Raw genomic sequence first — 20,288 nt, forward strand, 5'->3', positions numbered from 1 at the left:
TCCTTTCATTTCCAATTCAATTTCGTTCTAATTTCTCCTTATTCATTAATTCGATGTCTGGGTTGTGTTGCAGGTGCAAATTCTTAATTTTTGTACTTTACATTCTTCCTCACTTTCTAGGCAACCAAACAGCGCACGTACAAAAACCAGAAAGGAAAAAGGCACATATGTATGAGTAATCAAACAGCCCTTAAAGGAGCCAACGAAAGGGGCAAACATCGAACTGAAGCACGGCAAACTTCTCAATTGAGTCCTTGACCTTGAAGTAGCAGACATTGGTGTGGTTGAACTAATTCTGCAAAAATGGTCAAAGACAGATTGAACTGATTCTACAAAAATAGTCGAATACGGGTTGAATTGGTTCAACAAAAATGATCGAGGACTTGTTGAATTGATCAAGAAAAAATGGTAGAAGACGGATTAAATTGATTTTGCAAACATGGTCGAGGATTGGTTAAACCAATTATGCAAAAAAAAGGTTAAGGAAGAGTTGAATTGATTTTGCAAAATTAATCGATGACTAATTGAATCGATTCAGCAAAAATAGTCGAGGAGGGGTTGACCTGATACTGCAAAAATTGTCGATGACAGGTTGAACTGATTCTACAAAAATATCATACGACAGATTCTATTAAATTAAATGTTAGATGACAGATTGAACTAATTTTACATAAATAGTCGATGATGGGTTGAATTGATTCTAGTAATAGAGGATACAAACTGATTCTGCATATAGTTTCAAAACTGATTCTGCAAAAATCGAAGATGAGTTGATCTTATGGCACATATTAATTTTGTTGGAGTTGTGAGGGTTAAGTTGTATTAACAGCCTAAAACTTTAGGGCTATGACAAGTATTTTAAAACATTATTTCCATGTTTTTGGGCTGGGCTTTTGTTGTTTTTATATTTCTGTCTCTCATTGACATGTTTAAAAACTAGTGGAGTTCCTTGAAATATAGTAAAAGTTTTTATCTCGATATATAAACTCCCTTATTTATTTCTTTGATTTTACTTTCAATTTCGTATTTATTATTGGCAGTTAACGTGTGACAGCCCGTCCCAGAAATATTAAAACGTACGTGTGAAAAGACTATTTTACCCCCAGTTTGATTCCTTTACGTTTTGTGTTACGTTTTTGTGTTTTGTTGGCATGTTTGGAGCCACACACACTTTCCCACACTCCACCACCTCTCCTCCTGTTTTCTGCACCCTGTCTCGAGTCCCCATTCCTTCACATTCTCCTTGAAACGTACGGACACACCCATAAACCCATTGAACTTCCACAGATCGAAGAAACCAAGCATATATTCATGCTCGTGAGGCTTGTAGGAGTCCAACCATACCTTTTTCAGGTGAGAATACCCTCGTTTTCACGTCGAACTCACGATGCCCGATTTTGATATTGTTCATGCACACGTGATTTCTCACGTTTTAGGGAATTTCAAGCTTGTAGGAAGCTTGGTGAGGTCCCTAGGAGGCTCGGAGTGGTTCATTTGAAGGTTTTGGACGTCGGGATCACTAGTTTCGAAGTTGGCCGGAGTTGGGTTGATTTTGCAGGTGAGATTTCGTGGATTTTAGCCCTTGAAAGTAGTATGATTGTGTTCCTCTAGTTCTAAGCTTCATTTTGGTACCAATTTTGTGAAATTTGGGTGAAAAACGAAGAAGATATCAAAGTTTGAAAATTTCCCAGTTTTCCGGCGCCAGAGGCTCGCCGGAGAAGACGACGGAATATTCCTGACGCCGTTGATGGAAACCATTATAGATAACGGAATATTCCTAACGCCGTCTGTTGATGCCGTCAGCGTGCCAGGCACGTGCCTGCGCGTGGCCGGCGCGTGTGGCCGTGCCTTGGCCGGAGCGTGAGGGCGCGTGCGGTGGTGAAAAATTATTTTAAAAATATGGGGATGTTCCTAAGGTTGAGTAGATCACGTTGGTGTATTCATACACCCCATTTGAGCATTGTAGTTATTTCTAAAGGTTTGGTTATGTGCTTTAAAATTGACGTTTTTGTAGTTGTTTCGCATATAGGTGATACCTATCCCGAGGACGAGCGTGGTCACTCAAGGCAGGGGGGCTACGACCCTTCCACATACCAGTGAGTGGGCTTTTGGTTTTCCGTATATACCTATATACTTATATTTTCCCAGAAATTGATTTAAATGTTTAATAGTTATATGCCATATTTTATATTGCCGTTTGTTATGCATAATTACTTGCATTGGTATATATGTGTGTGTATTGGTGCTGCGGACGCACAGGTAAGTGTCAGGTGAGTGGTGATTTATATTTACGTTCAGTAGTGATTTTAGATGCATAGAGAGCTCATAACTTGCACCCCCGGTGTTAGTGCTCCCGTCCAGAGTTAGACACAGTCCTTCACGTGATGTTCACCTCCCGCACCACACGCTCAGCTTGGATCCAAGTTAGGTGCACAATCCTGTCGTATAGACCACTTTAGGTGGTTCCGACTCGTAGGTGACCCGCGATTATTTGCCCAGCCTTCACATGATCGTAGCACTTGAGCGTTTATATGTATTACACCCAGGCCTGTCGTACAGACCACTTTAGGTGGTTCCGACTCGTGTGCAGGTTTAGTTAGCGAGATTGAGATTTGAGCTCTAGATGCAGCCGTACAGGTCACGTTAGGTGACTCCGGCTGCCAGATTATCTGTTATTGTTATGATTATACCTGAGCATTTGCATTTCATTCTGAGGCTTTGGCATGGCATATTCTTGAGCATGATTGGTATATACATACGTATATCTATTTTCTGGGAAGTATACAAGTTTTACGGCGAGGGGTTAGAAAGTATTTATTAAATGGTTTTCGAAAAGCTTTGTTTTTGCCCACTCACGCTTTTGTTTTGCGCCCCTCCAAGTTCTAGTTGACTAGCAGGTTTGGTGGTTTCCCAGAGGACTTTTCCGGCATTTATAACAGACGATCACCAGCGTAGGGCCACCTTCGAGTGTACTGTTGTCGCATCATTTTCTTTTGGACTGCTTAGGCTTTATGCTCTGAACTTGTGTCTCACTTACGCTAGCACTTGATTCTATCACCTTGTATGCTAGTTTTTAGTTATTCGTACTAATTATATTACTATTTTATTAGCTTCCGCACTGTGCACATGATTACGTCACTCCCACGTGACGGCCAACATGCCCTGATCTCGATCGGAGTGTGTCATAACGTCCTCATCATGTTGGGAAAAAAACTATGGGGAAGCAACTAATGTCATCAACTCCCGATATTTGGTGGAAATAGTTAATATATAGAGACAAGAACCAACCACTACTCAACATATATAAATTTTGAAAATATTATTAGAATATCTTCTTTCTCTTCTCAGCCAATCAAATTGCGGAAGTTTAAACAATTATCAAAGAGGGACATGAGGTGCAAGCACTTTAAACTCCAAAAGAAGTCTCGGTATAGGCTTCAAGCTAGGTGTAGTCTTTAATGTACAAGGACGGAACACCACCAAACCCAAATAAGTTAAAGGGTTAGCCATGTTTTAAATGCATTTATTTATTGAAAAAATTGCACATAGAGTATACTTTTGATACTTCATTTTATATTGAGATAACACCTTTTAAACATTTCAAGGTGGGACAAAAGTTAATACATGTAAAAGATAACATTATTAGTTTTTTTTTTTTTTCTCTAGAGTGTAAGTTACAAAAATACCCTTTACAATGGTAAATTCTTTTCACAATTCCATCACTTTATTTGTTACATCTTTCTCTCCCTTTCTCTCTTCAAGAAATATTAGGCCAAAGGTGATGTTGCGGAGCTTGAAAGATTGGCAATCGGCGAAAAAGCTCTCAGATCCAGTTCAATTTTGTAGGTACAAATTCTAAAAATTTTGTACTTTACTTTCTTCCTTACTTTATCGGCAATCAAACAGAGCACATACAAAAAACTAGAAAGAAACAAGGCACATATGTACGAGCAATCAAAAAGCCCTTAAAAGAGCCAACAAAAGCGGCAAACACCGAACTAAAGCATGGCAAACTTCTCGGCCAAATCCTTGACCTTGAAGTAGCATACGTCAGCGCAGTTGAACTAATTCTATAATAATAATCGATGACGAGTTGAATTGATTCTACAAAAATGTCAAGAACGAGTTGAATTGATTCTACAAAAATAGTCAATGCCTGATTGAAGCGATTATAGAAATATGATCGAGGACGGGTTGAATTGATGTTGCAAAAATGATCAAGGACGGGTTGAACTGATTCTAAAAAAATAGTCGATGACTGATTGAATTGATTCTGCAAAATAGTCAAGGACGGGTTGAATTGATTCTAGTAATAAAGATACAAACTGATTCTACATATAGTTTCAAAATTGATTCTGCAGAAATAGCCAAGGATGTGTTGAGCTTATGGGACACATTAATTTTGTTAGAGTAATGAGGGTTGGGTTATATTATAGCCCTAAAGCATTAGGGGTATGGCTGGTATTTTAAAACATTATTACCATGTTTTTGGGCTGAGCTTTAGTTGTTTTTATGTTTTTGTCTCTCATTAACATGTTTAAAAACTAGTGGAGTTCCTTGAAATATTGTAGAAATTTTTGTCTCGATACATAAAGCTCCCTTATTTATTTCTTCAAATTTATTTTCAATTTTCTCTAGAGTATATGTTAGAAAAATACCCTTCATAATGGTAAAGTCTTTTCACAATTCTATCACTTTATTTGTTACTCATTTCTCTCTCTATCTCTCTTCAAGAAATATTAGGCCGAAGGTGAAGTTGGAGCAGAGTTTGAAAGATTGGCAATCGGCAAGAAGCCTCTCAGATCCAATTCAATTTCGTTCTCATTTCTCTTTTTTTTTTCTTTTTTTTTTTCATTGATTCAACGTTTAGGTCGTGTTGCAAGTACAAATTCTTAAATTTTTGTACTTTATTTCTTCCTCACTTTCTAGGCAGGCAAACAAAGCACAAAAAAAAAAATATTAAAAAAAAAAACTAGAAAGGAAAAAGGCACATATGGATGAGCAATCAAAAAGCCCTTAAAGGAGTCCAGTGAAATGGGCAAACACCGAATTGACACATGGGTAACTTCTTGGCCAAGTCCTTGACCTTGAAGTAGCAGACTTTGGTGCGGTTGAACAGATTCTGCAAAAATGATTGAGGACAGGTAGAACTAATACTGCAAAAATTGTCGAGGACTAGTTGAACTAATTATGCAAAAATGGTTAATGATGAGTTGAACTGATTCTGCAAAAATGGTCGAGATTCTGCAAAAATGGTCGATGACTGATTGAATCGATTCTGCAAAAATGGTCGATGACTGATTGAATCGATTCTACAAAATGGTCAAGGACAGATGGAATTGATTGAACTAAATCTACAAAAATGGTCGAGGGCGAATTGAATCAATTCTAATAATAAAGGATACAAACAGATTCATTATATTGTTTTAAAACTGATTTTGCAAAAATAGTCGATGATAAGTGTGAGGCTTATGGAGTTGTGAGGGCTGCGTTATATTAACAAACCTAAAGCCTTAGGGTATGGCTAATATTTTAAAACATTAGTTTTATGTTGTTGGACTGGGCTTTAGTTGTTTTTATCTTTTTTGTCTCTTCTTGACATATTTAAAAACTAGTAGAGCTCCTTAAAATATAGTAAAAGTTTTTGTATCTATATTCTGTTCTAAAAATCCTCGCCTAGCGCCTCCTTGGCCCCGCTTAGGCATTAGGCGGCTGGCCAATGCCCCAATTAATGTCTAGGCGTTTGAAAATTAAGAAAGGGTGCCTAGACCTGCTGAGGCCCCCGCCTAGACCTGATGAAGGGCTCGCCTAGCCCATCCAGACCCGTCTAGGTTGTAACTCACTTAGACAGAAAATTGATAACTTTTATTTTTTTTTCTATAAATTGTAAGAGACTTGTTGAATACTTAAATGAACACACATTATATGCTTGTTCCCTATGTTTTTATTATGTTCCAATACTTCAAAAAATATATGTCATTCTATTTTGTAGTTTATGATATAATTTATATATTTTAAATATAAACAAACACTTATTTACACGAAATATAATAAATTTACTTAAATCCGCCTAGGTGCCTGCCTAGCTGCCTAGGCGCCAGGCCCTAACCCGCCACCCGACTAGCGCTTAGCGTCTTTTAGAACCTTGCTATATATAATGCTCTCTTATTTATTTCTTTGATTTTCTTTTGAATTTATTCTTTCATAACCCAGGTTGGTTTCTTTGATTTATTTTCGTAATTATTATAGCCAACTAATGCCCCCCTCATGTAGTGAAGAAAACTATGGGGAAACAATTAACGTTCTTAAGTCCTCATATTTGGTGGAAATTGTTAATATATAGAGAGAAGTACCAACCATTACCCAACATATATAAATTTTGATAAGATTATTATAACATCTTCTTTCTCTTCTCAGCCAATCAAACTGCAGAAGTTTAGGCAATTATTAAAGAGGGACATGAGGCAATGCAAACACTTTAAACTCCGAAAGAAGTTCCGATATAGGCTTCAAGCTAGGTGTAGTCTTTAATGTACAAGGACAGAATACCACCAAACCAAAATAAATTAAACGTTAGCCATGTTTTTAATGCATTTATTTATTGAAAAAAATTACACACAGAGTATAATTTTAATACTTAATTTTATAATGAGATAACACTTTTTAAACATTTCAAAGTGGGACAACAGTTAACACATGTAAAAGATGACATCATTAATTTTCTGTTTTTTCTAGAGTGTAAGTTACAAAAATACCCTGTATAATGGTAAAGTCTTTTCACATTCCATCACTTCATTTGTTACTCTTTTCTCTCCCTTTCTCTTTTCAAGAAATATTAGGCCAAAGGTGAAGTTACGGAGTTTGAAAGATTGGCAATTGGCGAGAAGCGTTTCAGATCTAGTTCAATTTCATTCCAATTTATATTTTTTTCATTGATTCGACGTTTGGGTCGTGTTGCAGGTGCAAATTCTTTTTGTATTTTACTTTCTTCCTCACTTTCTCGGCAACCAAACAAAGCACATATAAAAAAAAAAAACTATAAAGTAAAAGGGAATGTATGTATGAGCAATCAAGAAGCCCTTAAAAGAGCCAACGAAAGGTGCAAACACCGAATTAAAGCACGGCGAACTTCTCAGGCGAATCCTTGACCTTGAAGTAGTAGACGTCGGCACAGTTAAACTGATTCTCCACAAAAGGTCGAGGACGAGTTGAACTGATTCTACAAAAATGGTCAATGACTGGGTGAACCGATGCTACAAATATGGTCGAGGACGGATTGAACTGATTCTGCCAAAAGGGTTGATGACTGATTAAACCGATTCTGCAAAAATGGTTGAGGACAGGTTGTTCTGATTCTAGTAATAAAGGATACAAAATGATTCTACATATAGTTTGAAAACTGATTTTGCAAAAATAGTCGAGGATGAGTTGATCTTATGGCATATATTAATTTTGTTAGAGTTATGAAGGCTGAGTTATATTAACAGCCCTAAAGCCTTAGGGGTATGACTTGTATTTTAAAACATTATTTCCTTGCTTTTGGACTTGGCTTTAGTTATTTTTATGTTTTTGTCTCTCCTTGACATGTTTAAAAACTAGTGGAGTTCCTTAAAAGTAATAAAAGTTTTTGCTTCTATATATAAAGCTCCCTAATGATAACGATACATCATTTATTTGACAGTGGAAAGATATTAGAAAAGGGGAAATAGATAATTGGAGTATTGGTGTCTAAATTTTAGTCGAACTAAAGTTTTCGTACCCATACTAAAAATCGATGAGTAATGATCCCCAAACTTGTCACTATGTAGAACAATTTTATTTTGGATTACTCCATTAGAAATTTTGTCCATTATTTGCTCCTTTAAGCTCTTTATTTTGGATGGAAGTTCAGAAGGATTATTGCTCCATCTTATAACAAGTTTAACAACTAATATTCATGATATTTTTGTTCATGAACCAAAACTCCACTTGGATCAAAATTCATAGACTAATGCTCAAATTTTCTTTAAAGAAATGTATAATTTTATTTTGCTCCTATGCATCTTTTTAATTTCTAGTCATCCTTACATAAAAACAACGGAAAGATATAAGGTTTTTTATTTTTGTCAAACGATAACTTTATTCAATTCATTCGAATATCAAGCATAGGCCTGGCAAACGGGTCGTGTCTGTCGTGTTCGTGTCGTTTTCGTGTAACACATGTTATCTTAACGGGTCGTGTCGTGTCACACCTGTTATCTTAATGGGTCCTTAACAGGTCGGGTCACTTTACCCGTTATGACCCGTTAAGAAAAAAAAAATTTGAATTTGCACATACCACACATTGCCACATAAATATTACTTCAAAACATTAAAACACATTCGTCGTTTAAGTACTATATCTACACTAAAAAATAAGAGTCTAATAAACAAACATTCATACACTACTAGTCTATTACAAAATATTAAATGTGCAAAGATATGCAAAATGAAAGAGTTTTTGTTTTCAAGATTGTGAAGCCTTTCTCAAAAGTTTAAACATTGTCAATGAAACTCAAAGTTTGCATGTTATTCCTTTTACAAAATCTTCAATTTTCACCAATCATCATGACATAAGATTTTGTAATATCTACTAGTGTAAATATTTTAAATTGAAGATCGAATTCATTCATTATATTCATATAGGGTCAAGGAGTGTAGCTGTAAAAAAATCATCAAAATCGGAGTTAAAATAACTATTAAATAGTGATTTTTCGTTGATAATCGTCGAAAAATTTTGTCCCGTTAGTTGATCTTTGTATGTTTGTTTTTTGCGATTTTTGGCGTATGCGATCTTGAAGCATATACAAACAAGTTTGATTGTTGGATCATTGAAATTAGTTTCGTAGAATGCATATCCCATCAAAATGATAGATTCACTAACACTTAAGTTTATTTATAGTTTCATTAAGTATAACATAAGATTTTGTGGTATCCACTAGTGTAAATATTTTAAATTGAAGATTGAATTCATTCATTGTATTTATATAGGGTCAAGGAGTGTAGTTGTAAAAAATCATCAAAATCGAAGTTAAAATAACCGTTAAATCGTGATTTTTCTTTGATAACCATCGAAATGTTTTTTCCTGTTACTTGATCTCTGAATGTTTATTTTTTGCAATTTTTGGCGTATGCGATCTCAAAGTATATACAAACATTTTTTTATGGTTGGACGTTGAAACTAGTTTCATAGAATGCGTATCCCATCAAAACAATAGATTTACTAACACTTAAGAATTTATTTATACTTTCATTAAGTATAATATAAGATTTTGTGGTATCCACTAGTATAAATATTTTAAATTGAAGATCGAATTCATGGATTGTATTCATATAGGGTCAAGGAGTGTAGTTGTAAAAAATCATCAAAATCGAAGTTAAAATAACCGTTAAATCATGATTTTTCGTTGATAACCATCGAAATGTTTTATCATGTTACTTGATCTCTGAATGTTTGTTTTTTGCAATTTTTTGTGTATGCGATCTCGAAGTATATACAAACATTTTTTTATGGTTGGATCGTTGAAACTAGTTTCATAGAATGCGTATCCCATCAAAACAATAGATTTACTAACACTTAAGAATTTATTCATACTTTCATTAAGTATAACATAAGATTTTGTGGTATCCACTAGTGTAAATATTTTAAATTGAAGATCGAGTTCATTTATTGTATTCATATAGGGTCAAGGAGTCTTTTCGTAAAAAATCAACAAAATCGGAGTTAAAATAACCGTTAAATCATGATTTTTCGTTGATAACCGTCGAAAAGATTTTGTCCCGTTACTTTATCTCTGAATATTTGTTTTTTGCGATTTTTAGCGTATGCGATCTCGAAGCATATAAAAACAAGTTTGACGGTTGGATCGTTGAAATTGGTTTCGTAGAATGCGTATCCCATCAAAACGATAGATTCATTAACACTTAAGAGTTTATTCATACTTTCATTAAGTATAACGTAAGATTTTGTGGTATCCACTAGTGTAAATATTTTAAATTGAAGATCGAGTTCATTCATTGTATTCATATAGGGTCCAGGAGTGTGGCTGTAAAAAATTATCAAAATTGGAGTTACAATAACTGTTAAATCGTGATTTTTCGTTTATAATCGTCGAAAAGTTTTGTCTCGTAACTTGATCTTTAAATGTTTGTTTTTTGCAATTTTTGGCATATGCAATTTCGAAGTATATACAAACATGTTTGACGGTTGGATAGTTGAAACTAGTTTTGTAGAATGCATATCTCATCAAAACAATAGATTCACTAACACTTAAGAGTTTATTCATACTTTCATTAAGTATAACATAAGATTTTGTGGTATCCACTAGTGTAAATATTTTAAATTGAAGATCGAATTCATTCATTGTATTCATATAGGGTCAAGGAGTGTAGCGGTAAAAAATCATCAAAATCGGAGTTAAAATAACTGTTAAATCGTGATTTTTCGTTGATAAATGTAGAAAAGTTTTGTCCCGTTACTTGATCGTTGAATGTTTATTTTTTGCGATTTTTAGTGCATGCGATCTTGAAGCATATACAAACAAGTTTGACAGTTGGATCTTTGAAATTAGTTTCGTAGAATGTGTATCCCATCAAAACAATAGATTCACTAACACTCAAGAATTTATTTATACTTTCATTAAGTATAACATAAAATTTTATGGTATCCACTAATGTAAATATTTTAAATTGAAGATCGAATTTATTCATTATATTCATATAGGGTCAAGGAGTGTAGCTGTAAAAAATCATCAAAATCGGAGTTAAAATAACTGTTAAATTGTGATTTTTTGTTGATAACCATCGAAAAGTTTTGTTCCGTTACTTGATGTCTGAATGTTTGTTTTTTGCAATTTTTGGCGTATGCGATCTCGAAGTATATACAAACATGTTTGACGGTTAGATCGTTGAAACTAGTTTCATAAAATGCGTATCTCATTAAATCAATAGATTCACTAACACTTAAAAGTTTATTCATACTTTCATTAAGTATAACATAAGATTTTATGGTATCCACTAGTGTAAATATTTTAAATTGAAGATTGAGTTTATTCATTGTATTCATATACAAACAAGTTTGACAGTTGGATCGTTGAAATTAGTTTCGTAGAGTTCGTATGCCATCAAGTTCAATAGTATATATATGTGTGTGTGTGTGTGTGTGTGTGTATATATATATATATATTTGTTAAGTAGATTTAAATTTATTTATTTTTTGCATATAATACTTAAGAAATTGAATGGTATGTATATTTAAGCCAATCCAATTATCACCAATTTTAATATTTAATTTAATATATATATATATATAATTATTATAGTTTTTAGGGGTATAAAATTGTTAAATTAGTATATATATAATTATTATAGTAGTTTTTTAGGGTTATAAAATTATAAAATTAATATTTTTCTTATCGTATATCGTGTTACCTACATCTATACCCGAACCATCCCATTATCTTAACAGGTGTTTATCGGGTTATATGATAACGACCCGATTCGTTATCGTGTTGACCCAAACACCTGTTAATTTCGTTATCGTGTTGACCTAAACACCTGTTAATTTCATATTGTGTCATGTCGAGTTATCGTATCGTGTCAAGAATTGTCAAGCCTAATCAAGCATTACATTCTCAGCAAGAGCATTGAAATAAAAATTTAGATGGATAATTAGCTTAAAATAAAAAGAAGAAAGAATTCACAGCGGAAAATTGAGAGTAAATGGGGAAAAGTAAATGGGGAAAACTATTTGTTCAAGATGGTGGCCAGGCCAACGCCGCCTCTGCCTCTTCAATAAATTCTTAATCCAACTCCTTGCTTTGCTTAAGCCCCGTTGAAATCTCTCTCTCTCTCTCTCTCTCTCTCTCTCTCTCATTCTCTCTCTCTCTCTGTGTTCTCTCTAGATACTCCGCAAACATGTCTGGGGAAGAGGAAGAAAACGCCGCCGAGCTTAAAATCGGAGACGGTAGCTTTCTCCCGCTCTCTCTTGTTCTCTCTCTATGTATATATATCTATATATGTATGTATGTATTGCGTTAGATTAGATTAATTAGAGAAATGGTGGGATTTGGTTTTGTGGTGGGCAGAGTTTTTGAAGGCAAAGTGCTTAATGAACTGCGAAGTTTCTTTGATTCTGGAACACAAGTTCGAGCAGCTTCAACAGATGTCTGATGATCCCAGGAACCAAATTTCGCAGTCAGTTTCCCTTTCACTCTCTTTAATCTTTAATCCTTAATCTTCAATCTAGCATAATATTAGGTTTCCGATAAGAATGTTGTCTGTTTTGCTTAATCTGTTGTTTCTTTTTACCTTACTTTCTCAGAGTATTTGAGAAGTCACTGCAGTATGTGAAGCGCTTCAGCCGTTACAAAAATCCCGACGCTGTTAAACAAGTTCGAGAGTATCCTTCAAATTGTAAAAGATGGAAATTTTATCTTCTTTGTTGTTCATTCGTGGTTATGCTACAACTCTACTACATTTATACATTGCACTTATGTCCTTTGATGCGTTCCTGGGAGTCAGTGATAGAGACTCGAGTTTGCATAATTTTCTAATCAACCCTATGAATCCAAATCAGCCGGATGGCTGCAAGGTTTCCTGTCTTAGGTTCTTGTTAGGATGCAGAATAAGTGTTAGTTATCTGGCCATTGTGCGTCTCGTGTTAAAGAAAGTAAAACCATAGCAGTTTGGAGTTCAATCGTTTGTCAGCATTTATTATGCAATCTACAAAAGACTATCTCATGAGATTTCAGCTGATGGGCAATTTGGCTGAGTTATCTGTTGATGAGAGTATTTGTGACCCTTATGGGCCGCGAGTCCAGACGTGTACTGTATCTTTCAGATGCTTAATCGGGACAATGCTGGCAATTGTCATAGGAATGGTTGTTATGTTAGTTACTTTTGACATGAAAGCAGGATCTTTTTTCTTCAAATTTGTGAATCTTAACCAACATTCAGAATCCTTAGTAGATATCAGCTGACTGAGTTCGAGGTAAGTTCCAATTACCTATAATAAACTCCGGAAAGAGAATTTTCTTTGCATTTTTAACACAAATCTTCTTAATGCTGGAATAATTTCTATTGTGCAGCTCTGTGTTCTCGGCAATCTCTGCCCTGAAACTGTTGAGGAAGCTATTGCTATGGTTCCATCTATAAAGGTATATCCCGCTCATCCAACCTTTGCGAGTGGTGTTTATGAATTTGTCAATATGGATATACGTAATGCTTCGTATGAATGGTACATTGTTTCTCAGAAAATTTTGAAAATTATATGAGTCTTCATTTCTGGAAAATCAAATCGTAAACGATGAATAATCCGTAGTAGTGTTTGCCATAAAATAAAAAATTGACCGTATGGGATAGAATCAGATGATGGGTGAGAAGGGTTCTTTAGCAGGTAACATTCAAGATGTAGGTTCTTCAATTGAGTTGTCATTGGAGTTGGAGTGAGCAAGTTTAATGTCAGCTAATTTCCAATGAACAAAACTTAATTCAAGTACAGAAAAAGAAATCTCATTGATTTCCTTCTGAAGTCTGTAGGTCATGCCTAAGGTTTATTTGACTCTAATTCGTATCTATTAACGGAGCCTCTCTTATGCAGGCAAAAGGACGGGTTCATGACGATGATGCAATTGATAAAATGTTGAATGACCTGGCGCTAATCAAGAAATTTGAGTAGTGTCTGTCGCTACTTCTGTTCCATATGACTATGAAAGGTGCTGTATTTATGGCAATGCAATTCCGAACTTCTTTTGGTAGCGTATTTTGTAATATTCGGAACTTGACTGCCAAGCAAGCTGTCTTTGAACAGCCACCAACTTCAAACCTTGTGTGTGGATCTTACATGGATGTAGGTGAATGAATATTATGACTAGTATTCGTGGGTGATGATGCCTTTGAGTGATTTGTTCTAAATTATTCTGAGTTTTGTCACAAAGGCTTAATGCCATCCCAATGTGGTTTGAATGCAATGTAGTTTTAAAATTCGGTTAATTGATCGGTCCAATTAGTCAGCTTCTTCTGTCTAATCATATAGAACAAAAGAACCCGGGCATAGCCAAGTTGTCTAACCAATGTATATGCTTTTTGTAACTAAGTACGAATTCTTCTCAAGAAGTTTCAAGTCACCATGTTCGAATTCATCTCCATGAAATTTAAATTAGATTTTAGACTAGAATATTGCTCGATTGTTCGGTAAATTGGCAATTTGGCCATTGAATATTATCAGAGTGAAAATTAAGTCTTTAAACTATTTTTCGGGAAAAAACATAAATTCATAAACTTGATTAAAACTACAAGTTCCTTCCCTGCTGCCCCACCCATTGTGAGTGGGTAGCAAACAAACACATTAGTTTCATCAAATTGTCAAGTGACAAACTTTACAAGTTAATACCGTTATTTTTTTGCTTATAAACCCTTAATATTACATATAAATTGTGAATCTAATTTCCATTTTACCCCCAAAAGTTGACTCCATCAACTATTTTTTTTCAAAAAAGTTTCCTTAAACCCATTAGAATTTGTCAGTCCACTCTAAAGCATGTCCCATGCCAGTCACGCGACTTAAATAGTATGTCACATGTTAGTCGCGCGACTTAAATTGATGAATTATCCTTGCCAACCTGCCTACCCATCTTACGGCCTAGCTTCAAGTGAAACCGAGTTGGGTGTTTAGAACATCGAACCCGAATCCTGTCACATGGACTCTCCAAGTATATACGCTATAGGATCATATTCCATTTGTACACAAATGCAATAGGCAATTGAAACACCGTGTGCGTGTGGCAAGATTTTACTAGTAAGTATTTGCATTCTCTCAGCAGAAAAATTGTGGCAAATACTAAAATATCAACCTAATGCATCATACACTCAGAAACGGGAAAACTTAATTGTTCTCTAGCAAGCAAACCATGTATACATCACATCTCACCAGTTTCGGTAGCCTGTTTCGAATGGCCAATGAGACTTCCTTAAGCATAACCGGGGACAAATTTGAAATTCTTCAAGCTTTACCAGAAGGTCCAGAACAAGAGCTCTTCCGTGTCAGTGCCACTTAGCAGCAACCATCAATAACCAAGAGACAACGCCCTTAATATTCCCTTATATGTATGTATAAGAACCATGAAGAGGCTACATCTACTGCACCGATTCATGACAAATAACCATGTTCAGCTAGCCCATTAAAAGATTTCTCGACTTGTACCACAACAGCTTCCTCTATCACAAGCCAGTTCCCATACTTGGACGTTCCTTGACCATGTTGACAGCAGCTCTGCAAAATATCAAATTGTTTCTGCATAAAACTAAAGGGCACCTACGTAATAAGAGACCAAATAGCAAATACTTGACTTACCTTGGAACAAGTGTATACCATAAGTGTCATCCAGTTCCAGTTCTCCAGTGACTGCCTCTGACAATCATCAGCTGCTTCTTGTAGAAAATATAATAATGGGGGCATTAGTTGCATCTCGTACTTCCTTGATCCACCACATAGACTACATCTCCCCGGATCTCCTTCAGCCGATGTAGCCAGGAGTGGCTTTCCACCATATGAATATCTGAGTACACAAGATATCATAAGAAATGACAAAGGACAAACGCGGAGTTGAAAAATAGATATCATTCCTCAGTTCCAAGTCTAACAGTGATAATTGCTAGGCCAATTTCGAAAGACATGAAAGATGCCAAAGCCTCAGACAAGCTCCCATCAACTTCACACTCAGTTTCTAATTTAAGTTCGAATATAAGCTTAACAAGCATTACTTTCCAAAGAGGAAGTGAAAAAGGAAAAAGCTCTAATCACATGTGGTCGCAAGGTTTTGAAATCACACATTATCACATGGAAATTGAAACAAAATTATGTCGAGGTACGCTAGTAAGTAACTCCTCATTGGTTAGCCCCAAAAGAAAAGATTTTAAAAAGGGAAAATTAGAGATACAACTCATATGATTTCGTCAACAAGACACTTCATCCTTATGGTTCAAATCAGAGAGAGAGATGAAAAAATTATGGTAAATTGGTCATCTGATATATGCAATTACATGACATTATTTTGGGAAAAGATCATATGACCAATTGACCATATCATAGAGCCATAGCCTTTCAAGACCTATATGAGATTAGTAATGAGTTGCAACAAATAGACCTTGAAGAAATTCACGACTAAGCATGCGAAGATGGGATTTTCAAGGGAACGTTACCAATACATGAAAGAGTGGGCTCTTCATATCATACAGCCATCTCAGCATAGTGTGTAGCCAGACATTGGTTCACATTGTTGCAACACCACAGATGGAAATACCATCAGGGATGGAGTGTGGCATGCTCACATGGCCATGGGTGACGGTGTGTGGCATGGTCATATATAGCTATTCAAACGAAAAAAACTTTTCCCCAAGGGGTTGGAGTAAGCGGCACTCTTTCCTAGTTTTCCCACTTCCCCACAAAAATTAAATAAATAAATTGGTGGAGTTGATATATGTGTGTTACTCTGCAATATTATGTTAAATAAACCCGAGTGATTTTCATGTGCTTCTGCATCATAGTGAGCCTCGCATTGGTATTGACCACCAAACGCATTGTAGGAGTCTCCACAAATTTTAACTAATTTTGATAACAAGCTACAAATGCAAATGAAGTGCAACTAACTACTCGCATCCTAATTTCCATCTACCTGAACATTCTAAGTTTCATTAATTCAATACCTGAAACATTGTTCTGGGTGTGCATCCAACCGTTTCTTGAACTTAAGGTATGTCCTGTCAGCTGTCAAAGCTTTATCATATTCATAAGCTTCCTCTGCCCACGTTTCATCTTGTACGTGATCCTCAATATCATTTCCTTCTTTTGCAATGGAAAATGATGAGTAGTTTGAACATAAAGAAGTAAGATCCTTTGAGGATGACTCTTTTTGAGTGTATACATAAAAACAAGGCACCACTGCACAAGCACATTAAACAAGTTACTCCTCAGAAAAAACCTAAAACAACACTGAAATGGCAACCCATCACATAGATTTTACTGAAAAAGAATGTCATTGAATGGAAGAATTTGAATCAGTTAAGAAAAAGAAACAAGAATTTACAACAAACAATAAATATGTAAATAAGTGAATCACGCTGTACACACACATAAACTTGGTTTTTCAAATTAAGCAGAAGTTTATATGAACAAATGGTTTTTACCCTTATGTATGAAGAAATGATTTTTACCCTTACGTTGCAGTCAAAGTGGGATAGAAACTATAATAATTTATAGGCAAGCTAATTTTGGTTACTTCGTCCCTTAAAAAGAAAAGAACTTATTCATCTCACAATTACTTAATGACATGTTTCGTTCTCCCACATCATTATATTTGTAGCCAACCATCCACTTTGTGCAGTGTTTTTTTTTTATGGTACCTTTCACACTTAACCACCAAAAAGAGTCTGAACAAAACAACAACGAAGTGGCATATTTTAGCCACAGAGAAAAATGCAACAGCCATAGTACAGTACATGTACAAAGGAGACGAAGCTCATGAAAGCTCATGAAACGGTGGCCAAAAAACACATACAATTATAAAAGCTTGGAAACCAAGTAAGGGGAAGCTAAGCTGAGATTTATTCTTCTAAAAGACATCCATACCAGGTGTGTCAACGTCTGCCACTCTTTCCAACTGACTTGAAGAAGATGGCTTTGTAGAAGTCTTACTGTGATCATTTCTATGTGGTTTCTTGGCAGTAGAAGCTAATCTCGCAGCATCATTAAATGCTTTACCCAACTCTTCTAGATTTATATCTTCATCATTTTCATCGTCCAAATCCTCCCACCAGCTGGCGTTTGAAACCGGTACTGATGAAGTTGAAGGGACCGCTTCCTGAGAAGAGGCAATTGGTTCCTCCTCCTCATTGTGTAGCTTTTGAACACGCAGCGCTCGCCAGCTGCATGATATAAGATATATCATAAGCAAAAACAACAACGCTTGCACCAACACTACTATATATTGCCGTTAATATCAACTCAGATGCTTTAAAATGACCTAAGAGGAGTGCTCCCACATTTTGGCATTAGACAACCAAAAATAAAAATGACACGCTCTTCAATCTGTACGATTTTACTGGAAATTGGGGCATAAACCTGGAAAATAAACAATTAAAAATCACGGCCCGTATCTTTTCAAAAGATATGTCATAAAACGTAAATTGATTAGTTTCCAAAGTAAAACCTGTGCAACAAGACTTAATCTACTTCGACATGCACTGCACTTAAGCAGATCAGGCGTGACGGGCTCCTCAGGGAGAGGCCAGTCCTGTTACAAAGAAAATGAAAGGGGATCAAAAACTCAACACTCATATACTGGAAGAAAACATGAGAAGATGAGCAGCAGTTCCTCACAGGTAATCCGCCAATCTTTGTAGTATAATGATCAGACGTTTCACGAAAATCATCAGCCCAGGGTCCCGGCATGCCTAGTAGGACTTCAGCCATCACCCGAGCTACAAGAAATAAAACAGCGGCCGGCCATGGTCATTAGTCATTGTAGGTAACACAAATTAAGCAAAGAGCTGAAAACACAAATTCCAACACATACATCTAAATAAACAAAATAAGTAAAATCAATAAGTCGGGAAGCTGATTCTACATATGAACAATATAAACGAAAAAACAATCGATTTGAGGTTCTCAAGTGCAACTTAAAACAATTTGTTTGAGAAGCAAAGCACAAACAAAAGAATGTCATATGCTTCGCAACACTCCATTTATCCTTGGAATTTTTGTGAATTTATTTAGTGCTGTCCTGAAAATAACCTTGTTGGGTAAAAAGAATTTGTCAAAGTTTCGGCACACTACCCTTTGTTTTTAAGAGCAAAAAGTCTCTGATTCGCATAATTGAAGAATTAAACAAACAAGAATTAAACGAACAAGTAGTTACATTACCAGAGGACACCGGCGGCGACAATGGTTGATGCCCCGATGAGGAGTGAAAGAGGCTGCGCTGCGGACTATCTGGATGGGCTATAATTTACCTACACTGATACGGCCCGCCCAATCCCCGCCCTAGTTTAATTTAGCAACACCCCCAACTTTTCGTTTGATTATTTTATACTAGCATATGGGCACACAAAGTGTGTGAAAAAAAAATTTATTTTTGTTTCTGAAATAGAAGGAGAGAGGAAGAGAGTAGTAGAGAATGTGGGAGTGAGAAGTTTTTTTTTTTTTTTAATTAATTAAATATATGTTAGGATTACATGCATGCAAGGTTTTGAAAAGAAAAAAAACAGTAAAATTTGGTTGTGTAAAATTACATTTATGCCCTATATTTCTTATTCATGTTATGTTTTAAGTTGAGGGTTAATCTGGTAATTTCATAGGGTTTTGGCTGACAATGAGTGTTTTATTAATTAGTAGAGATTACACCATCTCCTTTCATCTTTTCGATTTTACAGCAATGTTTTAATTAAAATTGTTGAAAATGTTGTGAAATATATGATTGTACGAGGAAGCAAATCAAAATAAATTTTGATGACAACCATTGAAAGTTTTGGATGAAAAAAGTTTAAGGGAGGTGAAAAGTTTTCATTATGCATGTAAAGTTACGTCGGATAAAAACCTTTATATATAGAGGTATGTTTATATTCTCAATACAACAAGAAGATCAAAAGTGAAGGTAATAATACCAATCTCACTCCCCACTCTTTACCTGCATCCATTGTCTAATACAGTTACGAAAATATACAATGTGATATATTGCTCCTATTCCACTTCGATTTTTAGCAAAGGTTATCTCTCTCTTACTTTTGCCTATTTATAACACGTTATCAGTTTGACTCTCTAACCCTAACTAGTTTTCATTTCCTTTGCCAAAAATTGTTTCCCCCAAGGATCTTTGTGTTTCTTTTCCTTCTCTAACTTTTGTGATCCCTCAATTTAATATTTACATTCTTCTTCTTTTTTCTTATTTGGTGTAGCTCCTGTTTGCTAATTATTGCCCAATCCAATTCCAGTATAGGCAAGCCTCGTTTGATAGAGAGAATTGGCTTGGATAAGACTGTTCACTACATTACACATAGAAATGAATGAGAAATTCCCTATTTTGTTCAAGTTGCAGGTTATTGCTTCTGTTGAGAGTACAATCTTTGTTCTATCCTTCCACTTTCACTAGGTAAGTATTGTATTCTTGAGTCCTAAAGTAAGGAACGGGGATTTCTGTTGCACCGTAATTGCATCTTTTTGCCATTACTGAACATAGCGCTCGAGCTTCGTGTACAAGGATTTCTGTTGCACCGTA

The 20,288-nt window shown here is 35.4% G+C and overlaps 2 protein-coding genes across 3 annotated transcripts; one reads left to right on the top strand and one right to left on the bottom strand.

Annotated features, from left to right (window-relative positions):
• Window positions 1-11,750: 11,750 nt before the first annotated feature.
• Window positions 11,751-13,905, top strand: LOC137745784 (DNA-directed RNA polymerase II subunit 4). Its single transcript, XM_068485800.1, has 6 exons — window positions 11,751-11,983; window positions 12,105-12,213; window positions 12,341-12,418; window positions 12,976-13,009; window positions 13,107-13,175; window positions 13,619-13,905. Exons 1-6 carry the CDS (start codon window positions 11,935-11,937, stop codon window positions 13,694-13,696), a joined length of 417 nt encoding a protein of 138 aa, XP_068341901.1. The 5' UTR covers window positions 11,751-11,934; the 3' UTR covers window positions 13,697-13,905.
• An 892-nt stretch (window positions 13,906-14,797) lies between these two features.
• Window positions 14,798-19,055, bottom strand: LOC137745769 (uncharacterized). Of its 2 annotated transcripts, none has more exons than XM_068485781.1 (8): window positions 18,938-19,055; window positions 18,395-18,495; window positions 18,225-18,308; window positions 18,039-18,136; window positions 17,645-17,940; window positions 16,723-16,957; window positions 15,371-15,575; window positions 14,798-15,289 (listed from the first exon to the last, which is right to left on the bottom strand). In XM_068485781.1, the coding sequence occupies exons 2-8, from the start codon at window positions 18,485-18,487 to the stop codon at window positions 15,167-15,169; spliced, it is 1,134 nt and encodes a 377-aa protein (XP_068341882.1). In that variant the 5' UTR covers window positions 18,488-18,495; window positions 18,938-19,055; the 3' UTR covers window positions 14,798-15,166. The 2 variants fall into 2 exon arrangements, with proteins under 2 accessions (XP_068341882.1, XP_068341890.1); XM_068485789.1 differs by having other exon boundaries at window positions 18,933-19,055.
• Window positions 19,056-20,288: the final 1,233 nt, after the last annotated feature.

Source organism: Pyrus communis, chromosome 1, assembly GCF_963583255.1.
Source record: "Pyrus communis chromosome 1, drPyrComm1.1, whole genome shotgun sequence".
NCBI lineage: Eukaryota > Viridiplantae > Streptophyta > Magnoliopsida > Rosales > Rosaceae > Pyrus > Pyrus communis.